Genomic DNA, 17,588 nt, shown 5'->3' with positions numbered 1-17,588 from the left:
CTATCTTTCACTTTTTTTCTTGGTTTTATGTTCTTTTTGGGGTTTTCTTTTCATTTCCCTATTCGCCTAATCTATACAGCTCAATTCCTGACATTTTTGCCTCGAGTCTTTATCCCTAGTTATAGCTAATTTCCTTGGTGGTTGGTTTACATTTCAAATTCCTAGTGGCTATGTAGTCCAGGTTGAGTGAGTATGTACATACCTAGGTTTTTAGGTTCTCTGTGATGGACACTAATGTACACTGGTTCGTACGTGCCCAGTAACTCCCGCCCTCTTATGCCTCTTGCATCGTATATATGCCTGAATTTTCCCGTCTTAGCTCGGGTAATGTAGAGGTTGCATCAGGGACATCCAACCCTAACTAAGTACCCTGCAGTTCATGATGGTTGGTTCAACCAAAATAGAAGACAGGATGAAATAGACAAGCTTAAAGGTGGTGCGATGGCAAAGTGGACGGTCACGATAAAAGAGCTTGAAACGATTCACCAGAGGTAAGGAGGGGACCAAACAACGTGCTCCAGAGGGAAGATGTATATAGCGTTGGGCAGCTCAGTGTTTCACGGTCCCGTCTAACTTTGTGAACGGCTACGCAGAGTACACAGCTTTTTGAGGGTCAGGCATACCTACCTTGAAAAGAGGGCAACTTGGGGATTGGATGGTATAATGAGGAGTGATGAAATGATGAGGGGAGTCCTGTGTCGGGGATAGATTACATCTTGGTGGTATCAAGAGTGGCATGTACAACTATTCGAGTGAGCTATAGAGGGCAAGCTCGTAAGACAGCAGTGACAATGAATGGTAGCATCAAATTTGCGGGACATTGGGGCCGAACCGAATGGTTGTATATGAGTAACTGATACGACGTCGGGAACGTCAACTGTTGATTTGGTGTGTGATGGAAGTTGTAATAGTCGTTGGAGTATTAGTGTCAATCTATTTCTGCCGAGGATGAGGCGATGTATTTGAAATCCTTGTTGTTGTCTTCCGTCGCATTCATTTGTTGACACCGGCCAGAATCCAGACAGCTTGACACAACGCCAGCGAGATACCCTCAAATCTGGAGAGGGTAATGGGATGAGCTGAGGTTGACTCCATTCTCAGCAACTGAAAAAAAAAAAAAAATTAAAAAAAATTAAAAAAAAAAAAAGACGAGTCAGAGAGCATGGGACAAGCATCACGTGTAACGATGATGTGCAGCGTCAAAGGCAAAACAGAGAAACGGGAGCACTGCCGAAACCAGAGATTTTCCCCGTTATGGCCATCCAGAGTCGAGACTTCCCCGCCCGGACTTGAAATGCGGTGCAACGGGGGCCAACGACAAAATCCTATCGGAAAAGGGGAAGGCGACTACCGTCCTCGGTGTCGTGTTGAAGCATGAACCACTTTCCATGGGACGTTCGCCTTCGCGACACTATAGTAGCAACGATATATCGATCAATCTGCTGTGCCTTGACCAACTGGTTATTAGCACCGAGGTACCTCACCGAGCTCACCAATAAAGTCGAGTTGGTGCCTGGCTATAGGATCAGCAATTAAGGTCTAGATTCCATCGCAGGAAGTGGTGAATGGAAAGAAACAAGTTTCGGTCTGTCGTGTAAACGAGCCACGAGAGGGCTTTGATTCGAACGTGGACACGCCACATGGCGAGGTAGAGTGCATTTTTCCCCATCCTTTTGCATATCATTTCTCCGAAGAAAGGTGTGAAAGGGGTGTTGGTCACTTTTGGTCGCCTCGGTCTTATCGATTGTCCTCTTTTGTGACCCTTCAACCAGCGTTTGGTGCCGCCATGTGGTGTCGAGCACAGCATAGCCGAACTGGCGAATGTGGAATGGGTAAAATAGTTAGCAAGCGGAAAGAGGTCGTGCGTAGTGGGAACCAACGACGGGGCCAAGTCATCACGCAGTAAAGTGATGTCCTGCATACATATCGAGGTTGAATTGGTGATGGCGGTTTGAAATTGCAGGGTGGTACCCAGGTAATACCAACAAAGGGGAAGGTAGCACTTGATGTTCCCCAAAACCAAAACCACAGACAAACATGCAAAGGGGGTCATTGACCGAATATGGTCATGTTGGTGGACGATACTGTAGTAGATGGGACATGATGTCGCAGTCATATATCCGAGTCTGACGGACGACAGCTGCGGCCACCATGGCCCCATGTATGTAGGTAATAGTCGCGAGACAGACAGACTCAGCCTGACTACATAGGTAGGTAGGTAGCAAACAAGAATGTTTTGTTTCTCTGAAAGTCCTCTGCTTGGGGTCTGGATAGGTGCTCAGGATGGATGGAAGTCGAACGATTCCGCCAGGGGTAGCATGGTCCAGGAAGGGGAAGGTCAGGAACAGAATCCCAAATGGGTGTTCTTGTGTTACACTGGTGGTGAGGCTCGGGCTCTTCTTTAAGGCATGGCATTGGCATCGTGGAGATTGCGCAGATGGCGCGGCAACGGTGGAAACAAAGGGAAACGATTGGCGCGGGGGATCTGGTTGGTGACAGGGGCACAGATGGGGCAGCCACCAGTCAAAAGGGGATCAGGGGCTGCAAGGAACGCCATCTCAAACGGGGTGCCCAACCCAATCAGGCGCAGATGATCAGTGACGACTGGTCTTTGTACGTCTAGAAAGTTGGAAGCGAAGCATGGACCTTTTGTTTGAAACAAAATCCATGGACAGGCGAGAACGAGTCGTCGACATTGTTTCCCAAGCAACAACATTGTGCACAGGCGACAGCCAGTGAGTCGCGTGAGTGTGAGAGTGTGTGTGTGGGTGTGAGTGTGTCCATGCGCATCGAACTGCCGCTACAATAGAAGAGAGGTAGGTGATGACAGTTGTTGAAGAAAGAAAGGAGAAATGGAATGAATTGAAAGGAAATTTGACTGGACAGGTCGGGTCTTGGTCTAAAAATGCATACAAGTGGAAATTCGACGCGCCCAAATGGAAAGGTGGACATTCTTCAGGCAGCCCCGCACTTAGCTAGCTTACCTAGTTTAGAGGTACACTTGTATGTACGTGCCCTGCTTGGTTAATGAACCTAAACAGGAAAAGAGCCCGCCCGCCAGCCAGGAACCGTGAAACATGAGAGTGCACGGGCCACAGGCTGCAGCTGGGATGATCCTCCGGCCCGTCAAGAATGGGCATTTTTTTGATTCGACGCAGTGACCAACGCGCAAAGTGCCCTGCTTGACCAAGGCACACCGTCCTGCGGCTTGCCCAATTTGAACGTCATTTGTTGCAACCCGACGGACGACTTCTCGTTTCTCACTCAGTCTTCTTCGTCATCGAAACACCAAAAGTTGAGGTTGGTGAACTGAACCACCACCACTCCAACCGCCCACCTTTCTTGAACATAACCAATTCGCCCACTTCTTTGTTGACTCAGCGCGTCCGTATCTGATTCACTTTTTACCCGGGCATTGATTGAATCAGACAGACCACCGACCAAGTCGTTGTCCGTCGCATACGGCCGGTCGCTTGTTTCTCTTGTTGCAGATAGCAAACTACAGGAACAAGTAGATACCTTTGACACAACAACCGCGACACACGCGGAATCCACCCTCCGCACCAGCGGCCCGTCAACTTGTGGTGTAGTTGTTGTTGTCCAGTTTCCCCAGGCCCCTTTCTGGTGGTGTTGAGTGGACTGGCGGTTGCATTGACAAAACCCCTGGATTGGTGAAATTGCCGTGTATGTACAACCTTTTCCTTCTCTGGACATGGTGCCGCCGCCAGATCTGGCCCGTTTCTTCGTCCGATCCCGCTCTGCCCCATCCAGCCGATCCAGGCACCCAACCATCCACAGCCAATCGAGTCCTCTTTGATCTGCCCGGCTCAGCGGTTGGAGAAGAGGCTCCCGTTTCGTTTATGCTCCGAGCTAGCTCTTAGCTTGTTTGAGTTCCCAAGGACTTGTACACCAACCAAGACACTCGCCATGTGGTCCTTTGTTTTATCTCTGATGAATGACGCGCCTGTTTTAGCCTGTCCAAGCGTCCAAGTCCCAGCTCGGCGGTTGTTTCGAAGAAACCGTCACCACGGTAGCGCTTTGACATGCCATCTGCCTTATCGCCTCCTGCTATTACCATGGAACACATCATGGACAAGGGAACCCGGGAAACATCACTAACGCATGTTGCGGATCCAGGCACAGCAGCTCCCGTGAGAAAGCAGCCCCATGTCCAAGATAGACCTGGACGTCGAGGCGGCTACCGCTTGCCACCACTCCTCCATGTACACGCCTACCCCTCGTAGCACTACTACTGCCATGGTCATGGGGGCGGAAGAGGCGCCCGGCCATGTCGTCCTCGACTGTGACTCTGATACATTCGACGACGAAGCAGAGCCTCTGCACCCTAAAGCCGGCATATGCGAATGCAACGGCTCCTGCAGACCTTCTAGTATAAGTTGTCGTCCCCCCAACCATCCTTCATCCCATCTGGCCACCAAGAGTCATTCTCACCCACATCGGGCCCAGCCTTGCCCAAATCATTCCAACCACTTTCGTTCGATTTTCGATTCGACCTGTTCCTACTGTTCGTTACTTTTCTCCGACTTGGTCAGCCGTTTTGGCTCTTCATCAGCATCTTCAACCACCAAGGTGAGTTACAAGCATCTGTCATCCGACATCAACTTCACACACACATACCCCCACTTGCATGATGCACTTACCCCCGACTTGCCTGCCCTATTGAAATATCAGACGGACCACGGGTGCCCTATTGTGCTATTGTCGGCGCATTCACAGCGCTGGTGATCACTCAATGGGCGCCGGCATTCGGCCCTATTCATCATTGAGTGTGAACAAAGGGAAGATGGGCATTGTTCTATTGTCCATCTCGGCGTGCCTTCCCTTCTCTTTATTAATCCGCGTGGCACCCCTGATCTTTCCCCTGTCCTCATTAATTTTCCGCGTCTTCCAAACTTCCACAATCGTTCTATCGGCACATTCGCTAATTATTTACCTTCGCACAGTACCGGAGCCTCGACCCCCGGTCTACACATAAACAAAGGTCCAAACGATATAGCTGGTTCTACATCATGATGGGCCTTACTTCCATCCTCGCTTTCTTCCTCTTGGCCATTCGGCTATTTTCTCCAGCCTTGGCGGCTCCAGCGCCCCGTCAGGCTACGGGCGGCTGGTGGATGAGCAGTATCGATCGTCAAGGTGTCGCTCCCTTCAACGAGGACAGCGCCGGCTACAAGGTTTTCCGCAATGTTCGCGACTACGGCGCAAAGGGCGATGGATCCTCTGACGATACCGAGGCCATCAACAAGGCTATTTCTGATGGAAAGCGTTGCGGCAAGGGCTGCTCCTCCCAAACGACCACTCCTGCCCTAGTTTACTTCCCTCCCGGTACCTACGTTGTCAGCAAGCCCCTCATTCAGCTCTACTACACTCAGCTTGTCGGCGATGCTGTCAGCCCCCCGACCCTCCAGGCCGCTCCCAACTTCGAAGGCATGGCTGTCATCGATTCCGATCCCTACGAGGATGGCGGTGAGAACTGGTGGGTGAACCAGAACAACTTCTTCCGTCAGATTCGCAACTTTGTCATCGACCTCACCAAGATGCCTGTCAACAAGGGCGCCGGTATCCACTGGCAGGTTGCCCAGGCAACGAGCTTGCAGAACCTGGTCTTCAACATGCGCAAGGATGGTGGCGCCGAGAATGCTCAGCAGGGTATCTTCATGGACAACGGTTCGGGCGGTTTCATGACCGACTTGACCTTCAACGGCGGCAAGTTCGGTGCCTTCTTCGGTAACCAGCAGTTCACGACTCGCAACCTCACCTTCAACGACTGCAAGACTGCCATCTACATGAACTGGAACTGGGCCTGGACCTTCCAGGGCGTCGAGATCAACAACTGCGAGGTCGGCATCGACATGTCCAACGGTGGTCCCACTGCCCAGACGGTTGGCTCCGTCCTCGTTGTCGACAGCAAGTTCAGCAACACTCCCATCGGCGTCAAGACTGCTTATGACCCCCAGTCCCCTGAGACCAACGGCACTCTCATTCTTGACAATGTCGACATGACCGGTACCTCTCAAGCCGTCTACAACAATGCCACCGGGGCTACTATTCTCGAGGGCAGCCAGAAGGTCGGCTTCTTCGCGCAGGGACGCGCTTACACTGGCAAGCCCGGCAGCGCTGGCAAGGCGGTTCAGAGCCCTCAGACCGCCATCAAGAAGCCTGATGTTCTCCTTGACTCCAATGGCAGGGTTTTCACCCGTTCCAGGCCTCAGTATGAGAACGTTCCCGCCAGCTCTTTCTTGAGCGTCAAGGCTGCCGGCGCCAAGGGTGATGGTAAGACTGATGACAGCGACGCCATCCAGGCCGTCCTTGACAAGGCTACCCAGGATCAGGTTGTCTACTTTGACCACGGTGCTTACCTCATCACCAAGACCATCAAGGTTCCCAAGAACGTCCGCATCACTGGTGAGATTTGGCCCATGATCCTCGCTGGCGGCGACACATTCTTCAAGGACCAGAAGGACCCCAAGCCTCTCTTCCAGGTCGGTCAGCCCGGTGACACTGGCGTCGTCGAGATGTCGGACCTCATCTTTGGTACTGCTGGCCCTCAGCCCGGTGCTATCTTGATCGAGTGGAACGTCGCTGGTACCAAGCAGGGTGACGCTGGTCTCTGGGATGTCCACGCCCGTGTCGGTGGTTACGCCGGCACTGATCTCCAGCTCCAGAAGTGCGGCAAGAACCCCGAGGCTACCAACGCCATCCCCGAGGACTGCTTCGGCTCTTTCATGATGCTCCACGTTCCTACCAAGGGCTCCGTCTACCTCGAGAACACGTGGTTCTGGGTTGCCGACCACGACCTCGAGCCCGAGGCCGACAACAAGCAGATTGATATCTTCAACGGCCGCGGTGTCCTCATTGAGGGTGAGGGCCCTGTCTGGGGTTGGGGTACCGCCTCGGAGCACTCGGTTCTCTACAACTACCAGTTCTCCAACGCGTCCAACGTCTACCTTGGCCTGATCCAGACCGAAACCCCTTACTTCCAGGGCAACCCCATCTCCACCAAGCCGTATGAGGTCAATGCCAAGTACGACGACCCCGACTTTGCCAAGTCCTGCCAGGGTGACAGCACCGGTACGTGCGAGCGCGCCTGGGGTGTCCGCGCCGTCAACTCCAAGGATGTGTTCATCTTCGGCGCCGGCCTGTACTCGTTCTTCAACAACTACGACCAGGACTGCCTCAAGACCCAGTCGTGCCAGACCAACATGGTCTCCCTCGAGAACAGCGCGGTCAGCATCTTTGGTCTGAGCACCAAGGCTAGTTTGAACATGTTGACAATCGACGGCCAGACCATGGCGGAGGACAAGGATAACAGGAACAACTTTTGCGCGACGCTGGCGCTGTTCCAGTCTTCAATCTAGGCGGTTGGGCTGTGAGTAGTGCTATGTAACGCGCAAAGAGGTTCTTGGTCCTTGGCCACTTTTTTCTTCTTCTTGGATTTCACTTCTCATGACCAACATTTTTCGATTCTTCTGAACGGCCTGACATTCAGGACGCCTTTTCACCTTTTGTCTTGAATTTTTCATTGGTTTCATCTTGGTTCTTCGGTCTCATCTTTCTTATTTCTGCATCAGTTTGCTTTTTCTACATCATTTGGTTCGGCGTTCACCTTGAACAACAGAGGGGGGTTCACAATGGAGGGTTACACACAGGAAACTTTGCGGCTTCACTTTTTACATATGATACCAGTTGACCTTGGCATTGATATTCAGCACGATGGAAAAGTCGGTGTTTAGAAAGAAAAAGGAGATTCGTATATAGCAAGCACCACCCTTCATGAACATATGATGGCGTCTCTTTATCCAATGGGTGAAGACTGCCGAAAATAGATTTTTGATTCAAAAGGACTTGTCTTTGTTCATTGTTTGAGTGACTCATAGTAAAGTGTGTGCTTGGTTTGGTGATGGGTGACCGTGGCGTTGATGGCGTTGATGGCAGATGTCTCCTGATTGTGCTGGCTGCTTCTACGGGTTAGGGTTATTGCCGGCTTCAGATATAGTACGCACTTGCTTGCTGAGTCATCAACCTCGGTCGCAGTCATAGCGAAGTCGCAACTTGGCAAGACCGGCGCAAACGGGGCAGGCAAGCTCAGGTCGATAGGTAGTAACGTCATAGCGGCCTTTCGGTCCCTCAAACAATCTTGCATCGCGACACACTCCCTCCTTGGCTCTGGGTCCAAAAAGAGCAAGGCCGGACGACTACAGCAAGAATATCGTCACAACTTGTTGCTGATCTCATTTCGTCCACTTCTCGCTACTTGTCTCAGACCTTTTATTTCCTGCCATGTCGACTACGTCCTAAAACACAAACTGTCATTACTCGAACTATTCACAAGCTCACGCTCTCCCTGAACTGGCAACACACCAGCAATCGCGAAGTCACTCTCCCTTGCGATAACCAAACGAACAATCCTGTCGAACGACGATTAACTTACGCCGTACGAAAACCAAAAAACAAAACCACCACCACCTAAATGGACGCGCCACCAGCCACAGCCATCCCCTCCTCCCCCGACGAACAACCCTCCGCAACCTTGACCCATCGCAAGCTCTCTTCCACCATGGCTTCCTCCCCCGAACTCTCGTCATCCAACGGGGGAAGAACCCAAACTACCAAAACTACTACCAGCCAGCGCAACAACCCGCACTACCCCACGCGCACCGAACTCGTCGCTCTCGCGCTGTACCCGACCCTCCTCCTCTTCGGCACCCTCTTCTCCCTACTCAACCCGTCCGCCCGCGCCAGTCCTTACGATTTCGTCTCGCAATCGCACGTCCAAAGCGGCGCTGCCGTCCCCTCGTATTTTGCGCGCAAAGATAACTTGTTCAACGTCTTTTTCGTCAAGAGGGCGTGGTTCTGGATTACTGTTTCTTTCTTTGGGTTTTTGTTTAGTCATCCTGGCTACAACAACAACGTCACTGGAACTCGGGGGGAGAATGGAACCGGAAGAAAAATAAAAGCCGTGGTGAGATGGGGCCTAGTAACGCTCTGGTGGGTTTTTGTGACACAATGGTTCTTTGGACCGGCGATTGTGGATCGCGGGTTTCGTGTCACGGGGGGTAAGTGTCAGGAGGCGCAAGGGCGGGTGAATGCGCAGGTGAAGGCGGATGCGATGCCTGGGCCTGTTGGGAGCAACGTGGATGTGGCGGGCTTGAAGGAGTTCGTCACAGCGGCGGCGTGTAAGGCGGCTGGAGGCAAGTGGCAGGGCGGCCACGATATCTCGGGTCATGTGTTTTTGTTGGTTTTGGGGAGTGCGTTTTTGGTGCAGGAGGTTGGGTGGGTGGTTGCGAGGCATTATTGGAGACGGAGTGTGAGGGATGAGAGGACGGTGGTGATGGGTGATGGGGCGGTCAAGTCGGCGGGAACGGATTTGGCTGCTGATAAGAGGTGGGATGATTATAGCCCGGAGATGGATGAGGCTAGGGAGGTGAGGGACGTGGTGACGGGAGGAGGGCTGTGGGATGCGTTGGGACATGGGGGGAAGGTGGTCTTTGTAGTGGTGGGATTGAGTGCGTGGATGTTGTTGATGACGGCGATTTACTTTCATACGTGGTTTGAGAAGGTGAGTTTATCCCCGTTGACGAAGTTACCTCCATTGTGGAAGGACATTGCTAACAGATTCACAGCTTACTGGGCTTCTTGTCGCGCTCATGGGATTGTACTTTACGTACATTGTGCCGCGCTTCGTCCCGGCGTTGCGTGGAATTGTTGGCCTGCCTGGTGTTTAAGTTATGGATGGAGTGATGGGACGACAACCACCGAGTCCAGGAAGGATGTGAGATACCCGTAGCATTACACGGTGGCATAGCATAGACTACTCGTAATATCCATGTTGTACTCTTACTGTTTGCTTGCCCTACTTCCGTTCCATCAGCGCTCATGATGATCTGAAGCAACGTGGGGAGCAGCGCACGGGCCACCCATGACCTCATCGAAGCTATTCGCGACGGCAATTGACCCCACGTTCTCCAACTTCCTCCTGACAACGGCCAACGCAGCAACGCACAGAACGCAACGACACAAAAGTCAATTGCGCAGCGCATCGCATTTACCTGTACATGGCAAATACAGACACAGACACAGCCCGAGACACCAACATGTCGCCAATCAAAGCCCCGCCAAACCTCCCCGAGCTCGTCCGGACGGCCTTCAACAAGGCGCGCGCATCAGGCGACGTCAACTTTTATCCGACCCAAGTGACCTTGGTGGACGTCAATTCCATTCCTGTATGTTTTCCTTCCATCCGCTAAACCTGACTTTTAAGCTTAATTCTAACCTATCCTTCAAAACCACAGTTCCAACTCCGCTTCTCCCCTTCGCTAGCCAACAAGCCCAAAGCGCCCAAGCCCAACCCCATCATCCCCAGCGGCGAAAATGCCAGTCTCCCCGCCGAACCCCCCGAAAAGAAAAAGAAGAAATTGGCCTTCTTCGACCCCTTTGATAATCCCTCCCCTGCCATGCTCATCTGTCCGCTACCTCCACACCATAACCTGGTGCTGAACAAGTTTGCGATTGTCCCTGAACACTTTATCCTGTGTACGAGGGAGTATAAAGAGCAGACGGACTTGTTGGAGAGAGAGGATTTGGAAGCTGTGAGGGGGTGTATTGAGGTTTATCACCACCACTATCAACAAAAGTACAATGGGGAAAGAAGTGATGGAAATGAAACAACAGTAGGGGAAGAGCCAAAGTTGTTTGCGTTCTTCAATTGTGGTGAGCATAGTGGAGCAAGTCAGCCGCATAGGCATTTACAGCTTTTGGTTGTGGAAAAAATGAGGGAGGGGTTGGAATGTGTTGAGACGGAGATGGAGACGGGAACAAAAGAGGGGGAGGGGAAGAAGAAGAAGAGGTGGGAAGTGTTGGCGCAGAAACTGGTTGAGGACAACAACAACAACAACAACAACAAGGAAACGGAAAAGAAACTACTGCCGTTCAAGACCTTCGCAGAGCGGTTGACGCCAGAAATGTCAAGGGAGGAAGTGCACCAGATTTATTTGGGATTGTATAGACGCGCTAGGGAGGCTGTGCGGCTGTATCAGCTGTCTTTACAACAGTCCCGTGCATCACAGCAAGATTCGACAACAACGAAAGGGGCAGCAGAAGAGGAGGAGGAAAAGGCCGACGAGATACAAACAGGCGGCGAAGCAACCATCTCGTACAACTTGGCCATGACGCGGGACGTCATGGTTATTGTTCCCCGGCTGGCGGAAGGATCAGCGATAACGGAAAAGAATCCGGAGACGGGAGAAGAGGTGGTGGTGGGCAAGTTGGCGCTCAATGGGACTGTGTTGGCGGGCACGGCGCTGGTCAAGAGTCAGAGGGAGTGGGATGCGTTGAGGAAGAATCCGGAAAAGGTAGGGGAGTTGTTGAGGGTGATTGGGGTGCCGAATGACTGTGAAGGGGGGAGGAGCCCGGGGAGAAAGGGGGTGTTGTGAGGACAGGAGGTGGTAAGCTGCTGGATGGATGTCCGTTTGAACCGTCTACGTACATCCATCCGTTGGAAGAGGCGGGCGGGTGTCGGGCCTCTTGCAACTTGTGTGCCAGGTTCCGGTTCGTTGGTGAGACATTGAACGAGCTTCTCCGGTTAACCGGACGGAGTTGGGCATCACGACACTGAACGACAACGCATCACCATCGCTCCAGCAATGAACGCTACCAACGACCAAGCGTGTTTCTCTATAACATGAAATCGATATTACGGTTCTGAACTGTGTCTGTCTGTCTAACACCGCAAGTGGAAGTCTAGACCTTGTGACCACCGTTTGCATCCCATTTCCTCTCCGCCTGCCTTGTCTCCCGAACCGAGCCGAGCCCGCCATATGAACACCAGAAGAACGATAGGAAAATGACAGCAGTAAAGAAGAAACCCGCGGAAATATCCGAACTCCTGGATGAAGTAATAGCTAGTGTATGTATGTATGTATGTATACACCGAAACGCAACGCCAGGTCCTTTTGACATTCCCTTTTTCCTTTCCTTTTTGCTTTTTTTTTTTCCTTCCTCGGGTGGTCCTGTCCATTAAGTCCCGTCACCTTTTCCTTTTCCTTTCCATTTCGTATTCCCATCCCTGGCGCGTATCGGTGCTATTACCTATCCTGTGTTGAGTTCCGTTTCTCTGTCTATCTAGGTCTCTTCTTCCTTCCTTATTGATCTGCCTCCACCTTCCTTTCCTCACCTCTCCATCTACCATATTATGTATCATCCACCATCACCCATCTGAGCCCTTCCAGTGTCGTCTGTTCATCAGCTTGTCTATCTCCCTGCGTGCGCGCGTGTATATGTATGTGTTTGTAGTGATACCAACGTACTTATAACGAGCCCCATCCTGTTTTGTATCGGTACAGAAAAGGCTGCACGGTACTAACAAAAGTACAGAAAAGGGAGCTCGTAGGTATGTATACACACACACATTTTTCTCGCGTATTTGGAAAGCCATCAAGTGACGACAGGTTTGTGGTTAGGGTGAATGAAAACCAGGTAGATGAAGACCGGAAGGTGAGAACGATCTGTAGGAAAAGAGAGAGAGAGGGTGGAAAGAGGATGATGTGCCGACGGCGATCACTCCTCCATGTAATCATCATCCGAATCCTCTTCTTCTTCCTCTTCTTCTTCTTCATCTTCTTCCGAATCAGACGCATCAGAAAGCTCATACTCCCCATCGCCATCAGTGCCGTTGCCGTGGCCGTTGCCGTGGCCGTTATGGTTCTCCTCAGCATCATCCCCTAGAGCACTCATATCCAGCCAATCAGAGTAAGCAAGATTACCATCTCCGTCATTGACGTTGTTGTTGTTGTTGTTGTTGTTGTTGTTGTTGTTGTTGTTGTTGTTGTCCTTCTCTTCTTCCCTTCTCTCCGGCTTCACAAAAGAAGAAGAAGAAGAAGCAGGCTCACGCTTGACCATGCTTGTGGCCCTGTTCTCACCCACGACGGCCCTCTGAGCCTGACGGACAGAAGCAGCACCCCTGGACACAGCAAGCCCAGAAGCAGAAGCAGAAGCGGAAGAAGAGCCAGAGACAGAGCCAGACTGAGATTGGGAATGGGAATGGGAATGGGAAAGCAAATGGCTATAAGCACTCCGCTTACTCCGCTGCTCATAAAACGGCTTTTGCAAATCCTTGCCTCTTGCAAGCTGGTCCCGCATCAGTTCCTCCCATCGCTTGCGGACCGTGGCGTTGCCGAACTTGTAGGACCCGCCTTTGGAAAAGATGTAGTGGGAGACTTGTTTCCAGGGGATTTTGGTGGTGGTGGTTGGGATGCCTTTGGGAGTTGTTTTTGGGGCTGCTGGTTGGGTTGTAGAAGAGGAGGAGGAAGAGGGGGAGGTGGTGGAGGATGTGCTGGTGCTGGTGGTGTCTCTGGAGACGAGGGAGGTGATGCTCATGGCTTCGTCGGTGGGTGGTGTTGTAGTCGAAGGTGGGCCAGCGGAAGAGGAGGAAGAGGAAGGGTTGGAGTAAGTAACGCTTAATGGCCCTTTGGCGAATTCGCGGACGGCTTTTTCTAGGAGACGTAGCTGTTTTCACTGAAGTTAGCCCTTGTTTTTCCCTTGTAACCACTCCACAGCACTCACGCGACACTCCAAAGAAAAGAGGTAAATAGGGTACTCACATCCTTATCAGTCCACTCCGGCCTCCTAACCCTCTGCTCCCTACTCTTCGTCAAAGTCCTATACCGTCCCCTGAGAGTAGACTCCGCCTCCGTGAACCGTCCAATCTGGCGGATCTGCTTGTACGACTTTCCTTGGTTGCGAAGCTTCACCAGAAGCGCATCTTGTTCCGCTCTAGCGCGCTTGAGGTGGTCCGTTACGTGGTCTTGATGACCTTGATTGCGACGCTTGCTATTAGAGGAGGGCAGGCTATGGTAGGGGTGGACGCCGTGGTGGAAGGGTTGTTGTCTCCGGGAATGGGAGGACATGGAAGCCAGTGAGGCGTGAGGGTGCTGGTTATGGTGGGAGGGAATGGTGTTTGGCTTCATCATCAGGGGATGGTGATGAGGAAGACCGTGAGGATGGCCTTGGCCCTGGTGATGTGCCCAGGCTATGGAAGGAGAGTTGGGATGAGAAGGGAGCATCTCTCGGGTTGTCATGACGGCGGGGTTGTAACGGGGGCTGGATGGCCGGCCACCACCGCCCATTCCACGATGCGGGGGGCTGTGAGGGAGGGACTTGCGTTGTGCCCGGTTGCTTGCCTGCTGTTGTTGGACGTAGTGCGGGTGTAGTTGGCTGGTGTTGATATGCGGACTACTTCCAAAATGAGCGTTGCTGCTGCCAAAGTCAAGAGGCAGAGGCATCTGGTTCTGATGGAAGAAGCTGTTTGCACCAATGGGGGATGACTCGGGAGAGGGATGAGGCGTCGGTGTTTTGTGGTGAGGGTTGTTCAGCCAGAGTGAGGTGGGCGCAACAGCCACTGGCCCCTCAGTCTTTACGGCGACATTGGTGTCATGTTGAAAGTGTGAAGAACCCGAAGGCGGGTAGTCGAATACCGTGCGGTTGGAGATGGGGCCTCGGAAGAGAACGTCACCACCGCTGGCACCGGAGGAGGAGGACGACGAGGACGGATGATGTGAAAAGTTACTACCGCCATTGGTGTCAAACGGAAGGCCGCTGTCGTTGAGCATGACTGATGGGTACTGCTGCTGTTGGTGCTGGTGCTGAAGTGAGACACTGCCGTTGGCAGAAGAGGGTCCAACTCCGAAGCTGCTATGCGTAGGGCTGGGGAGGCCGTCATACCCCAGAGGCAGTGAGTGGTGACCAGTGCCAGCGCCAATATTGTGGAACGGGTCTATGGGGCTGGGGGGCATGGTAGACATGCCTCCTTCGGACATGTTGTCGAGGGAAAGTGACGAGGACAACCGAGGTTCATCCAACATCGGCTCACCAGAGACAGAGTACTGGTGCAGGTTGTGCCACCTTGGTTGAGCTTGATGGGAAGCAACAAACGGGGACGAAGCCGAGATGATGGATGGCTGTGATGACGACGGGGCTGAGGTCCAGACCACGCCGAAATTCGGCAGAGTTTGTTGGTTAGGAGGAGCACCACTGGCATTGTTGAACAGAGTGTCTGTCTCAACATTTCCTTGTAGACACGCGGACGCATCTGTAAGTCCGTGTTGTGATAGCTCTGTTGCCTGCTGTTGTTGCTGCTGCTGATGACCGGGATAGGCAGACATGCTGCTGTTGCTGTGGGGAAAGGTGATGCTAGCGCTAGTGGTAGTGGTGGTGGCAATGGTATCCGAAAGGTCCATGTAGCTGCCCTGAATCTGCTGCTGGAAGTATTCTCTGATCAGTAACATGTTCAATGTTGGTTTGTTTGTATATGAAGATGAACAAAGAAGAAAGCGAAGGGATTGGGGTAATGTATCGGGAAAAGGAATGGAGAAGAGAAACAGAAACAGAGACACAGATGGAGACAAAAGACAGGAAAACAGAAGAGAACTCCACACATACCGAAGCGGGAGACGAACCCCAGCTTGCGTCACTCGTGGGAGAGAAAGACTGTGCGTCATTACTTGGATTGCTCTCAGTGGAAGGCCGGTTGAAGCTGCTGCTGGTGTTGTTGCTGTTACCATGTCCCTCATGTTGGCGACACGTCTCGTACTCTGGAGATGATTCGCTCCATGTGGCGCCCACCGACGGCGAACTCGCAGACATGGTGTCAAAGGACGTGTTGAAGGAAGTCATCATGTCCATGTCCATGTCTAGGTGAGAAGAAGATGGGTCAAACTGAAGATTGTGATGAATGTGGTGGAGGGAAGGAACAGTGGTGCTGTCGTTGGTGTGTGCCGTTTGACAGAAGTCTTCTAGATTCACGTATTTGTTCCACTGGTTGTCAAGACCATTAAGGTTGTTGTGAGAAGGAGGTGGAAAGCCGGTTGTAGCAGTAACTGAGGGTGTAGTGGCTGCTTCGAGGAGGTTATTGTGCCAAACCATCTCGTCGGCTTCCTCTTGAGAGGGTCTTGGGTCACTGATAAACATCTTCTTGGTGTCTTCGCTGGAGAGAAAGTCGGCGGTGAGCTCCAAGTTGCTTTGCAAGCCTGTTCCTTACGTCTGTTCTCCGCCGTCGTCCAGGTCCTTGGTGGAGGACAGACCAGTCGGGTGTGATTCTCACCACACTGCCGTCAAAGTTCTCGATAGTATCTCTGTATACCTTCGATTATTTCCCCTCAATAATTCTTCTCGATCTTCACCGCTGCTCTGCGTCTTTGCGGGGCACTTGTCTTGCTCCAAAGGGTGTTCTGCTGCCCTCCGGGTCGGTGGAGGAGCCCCGCAACGATGGCGTGGTGTGGTGATGCGGGAGGGGAAGTGTTCAAAGAACTCCTCCTTGCTGCCTGACAACGGTCAACAAATCGTCGGGCTCGTGCGCGCGGTGCGGTCAGATCTGGTTGGGATTTCTGGTTCGTCATGCAAGAGTTAAGTAGGCAGCCGAGGACGAACTTTCCGGGATAACCTGAGAATTTTCTGGGTGGATGCCTTGACTCTAACCACCTGTTCCTTCACTGGGTTGGATATGGTTGGCTCAAGTTTCTGGCTGCGGTAGTGGGGAGATGGAAAGGCGGTGCCAGTGAGCGGGAACCTCCAAGGCTTGGTCAATAGGATCTCAGATGACAGCTGAGTGTCGGAGTTCGGCGAGTGTAGGGTCGAGGTGTGCTCGGCAGATCCGAAGAGAGACGATGAGAGTGTGACAATTGCAATGTGACAGAACGAGTGCAAAGCAAGGCAAAGGAAGTGGAGGTGGCTATTACTGACGGAAGTCTGAATGATGGTTCACCACGTTTCAAGTGCCTCGGGCTGGAACACAGATATACAGAGTCAGTGATATCAAGAGGTCTAAGTATTATTCTGATATCTCTTGCTGACGAGTTATCTTCCCCGCAAGCTACATGGCGCCAAGGAGTGGGTATCAGGGGGTCATTGTTTTGACTAGTGTCCATCCCATTCAGTCATCCCATCTCTTTGCACCGGGAGATTGTGATGGAGCCTGATGGCAGTTCAGGCAGGTGAAGGCGGAGACCATGCTCATTGTGGACGCTGGATTTCCTAGATGGGATGACTGATCTTTCCTTTCCGTTGATGGAGCAAGTTCCAGTTTCTTATTCCGCTCGTACTTGAAATGAGCGCACGAGGAAAACATTCGGGCCGCATATCTTCTAGGCCTGCTTTTCGAGTCCGGCCAGGGCCCGGGAGGGAGCTATCATATCTCACGACTCTCGTCAAGTGACAGGAGGCTCAGCTGGGAGGAGTGGACATGACCATTGCCTTTCCTGGTCTCGGCTTCGCGGTTTGCAGCCCCATCAGCAGCCCGGTGGCGAGCAGGGACTGTAGTCCTGGCTACCCGTGCCTGCCCGCGACTTTGCCGTGACTGTACCGTGGAACGGGGGCAAGACGATTGCGGTTAGCCACGCTCAGGAAGGGCCACGATGTGGCCTCGACTTCCAGCTGCCCTTGGGCGACTAGCCGGCCTGCTGTTTGAGTCTGGGCTTCTTGAGATGTCAACTCTGCAGTGAGCCCGGGGAGCAGGGCCGCAATGGCGGAGGACTTAGTCTGGGGAGATGATGGGCAGAAAATGCAAACAGTGCAGC

The 17,588-nt window shown here is 52.5% G+C and overlaps 5 protein-coding genes across 5 annotated transcripts; 3 read left to right on the top strand and 2 right to left on the bottom strand.

The window, feature by feature from the left end:
• Positions 1 to 4,488: 4,488 nt before the first annotated feature.
• NEUTE1DRAFT_146727 (uncharacterized protein) lies at positions 4,489 to 7,596 on the top strand (the record flags this gene model as incomplete). Its single annotated transcript, XM_009853065.1, has 2 exons — positions 4,489 to 4,590; positions 4,965 to 7,596. One exon carries the CDS (start codon positions 5,031 to 5,033, stop codon positions 7,377 to 7,379), a length of 2,349 nt encoding a protein of 782 aa, XP_009851367.1.
• Positions 7,597 to 8,578: 982 nt separating this feature from the next.
• Positions 8,579 to 9,746, top strand: NEUTE1DRAFT_101184 (uncharacterized protein; the record flags this gene model as incomplete). The annotated part of the gene is made up of 2 exons (XM_009853064.1): positions 8,579 to 9,580; positions 9,645 to 9,746. 2 exons carry the CDS (start codon positions 8,579 to 8,581, stop codon positions 9,744 to 9,746), a joined length of 1,104 nt encoding a protein of 367 aa, XP_009851366.1.
• A 369-nt stretch (positions 9,747 to 10,115) lies between these two features.
• NEUTE1DRAFT_82743 (uncharacterized protein) lies at positions 10,116 to 11,453 on the top strand (the record flags this gene model as incomplete). Its single annotated transcript, XM_009853063.1, has 4 exons — positions 10,116 to 10,244; positions 10,314 to 10,811; positions 10,866 to 11,042; positions 11,124 to 11,453. The coding sequence occupies 4 exons, from the start codon at positions 10,116 to 10,118 to the stop codon at positions 11,451 to 11,453; spliced, it is 1,134 nt and encodes a 377-aa protein (XP_009851365.1).
• Positions 11,454 to 11,721: 268 nt separating this feature from the next.
• Positions 11,722 to 12,223, bottom strand: NEUTE1DRAFT_117139 (uncharacterized protein; the record flags this gene model as incomplete). The annotated part of the gene is made up of 1 exon (XM_009853062.1): positions 11,722 to 12,223. The coding sequence occupies one exon, from the start codon at positions 12,035 to 12,037 to the stop codon at positions 11,741 to 11,743; it is 297 nt and encodes a 98-aa protein (XP_009851364.1).
• Positions 12,224 to 12,576: 353 nt separating this feature from the next.
• NEUTE1DRAFT_41278 (uncharacterized protein) lies at positions 12,577 to 15,660 on the bottom strand (the record flags this gene model as incomplete). Its single annotated transcript, XM_009851941.1, has 3 exons — positions 12,577 to 13,524; positions 13,620 to 15,269; positions 15,457 to 15,660. The coding sequence occupies 3 exons, from the start codon at positions 15,658 to 15,660 to the stop codon at positions 12,577 to 12,579; spliced, it is 2,802 nt and encodes a 933-aa protein (XP_009850243.1).
• Between the last annotated feature and the right edge of the window lie 1,928 nt (positions 15,661 to 17,588).

Source organism: Neurospora tetrasperma, assembly GCF_000213175.1.
Source record: "Neurospora tetrasperma FGSC 2508 unplaced genomic scaffold NEUTE1scaffold_3, whole genome shotgun sequence".
Classification (NCBI taxonomy): domain Eukaryota; kingdom Fungi; phylum Ascomycota; class Sordariomycetes; order Sordariales; family Sordariaceae; genus Neurospora; species Neurospora tetrasperma.
The sequence above is the reverse complement of the archived record's forward strand: the minus strand, read 5'-3'. Positions and strand labels throughout refer to the sequence as shown.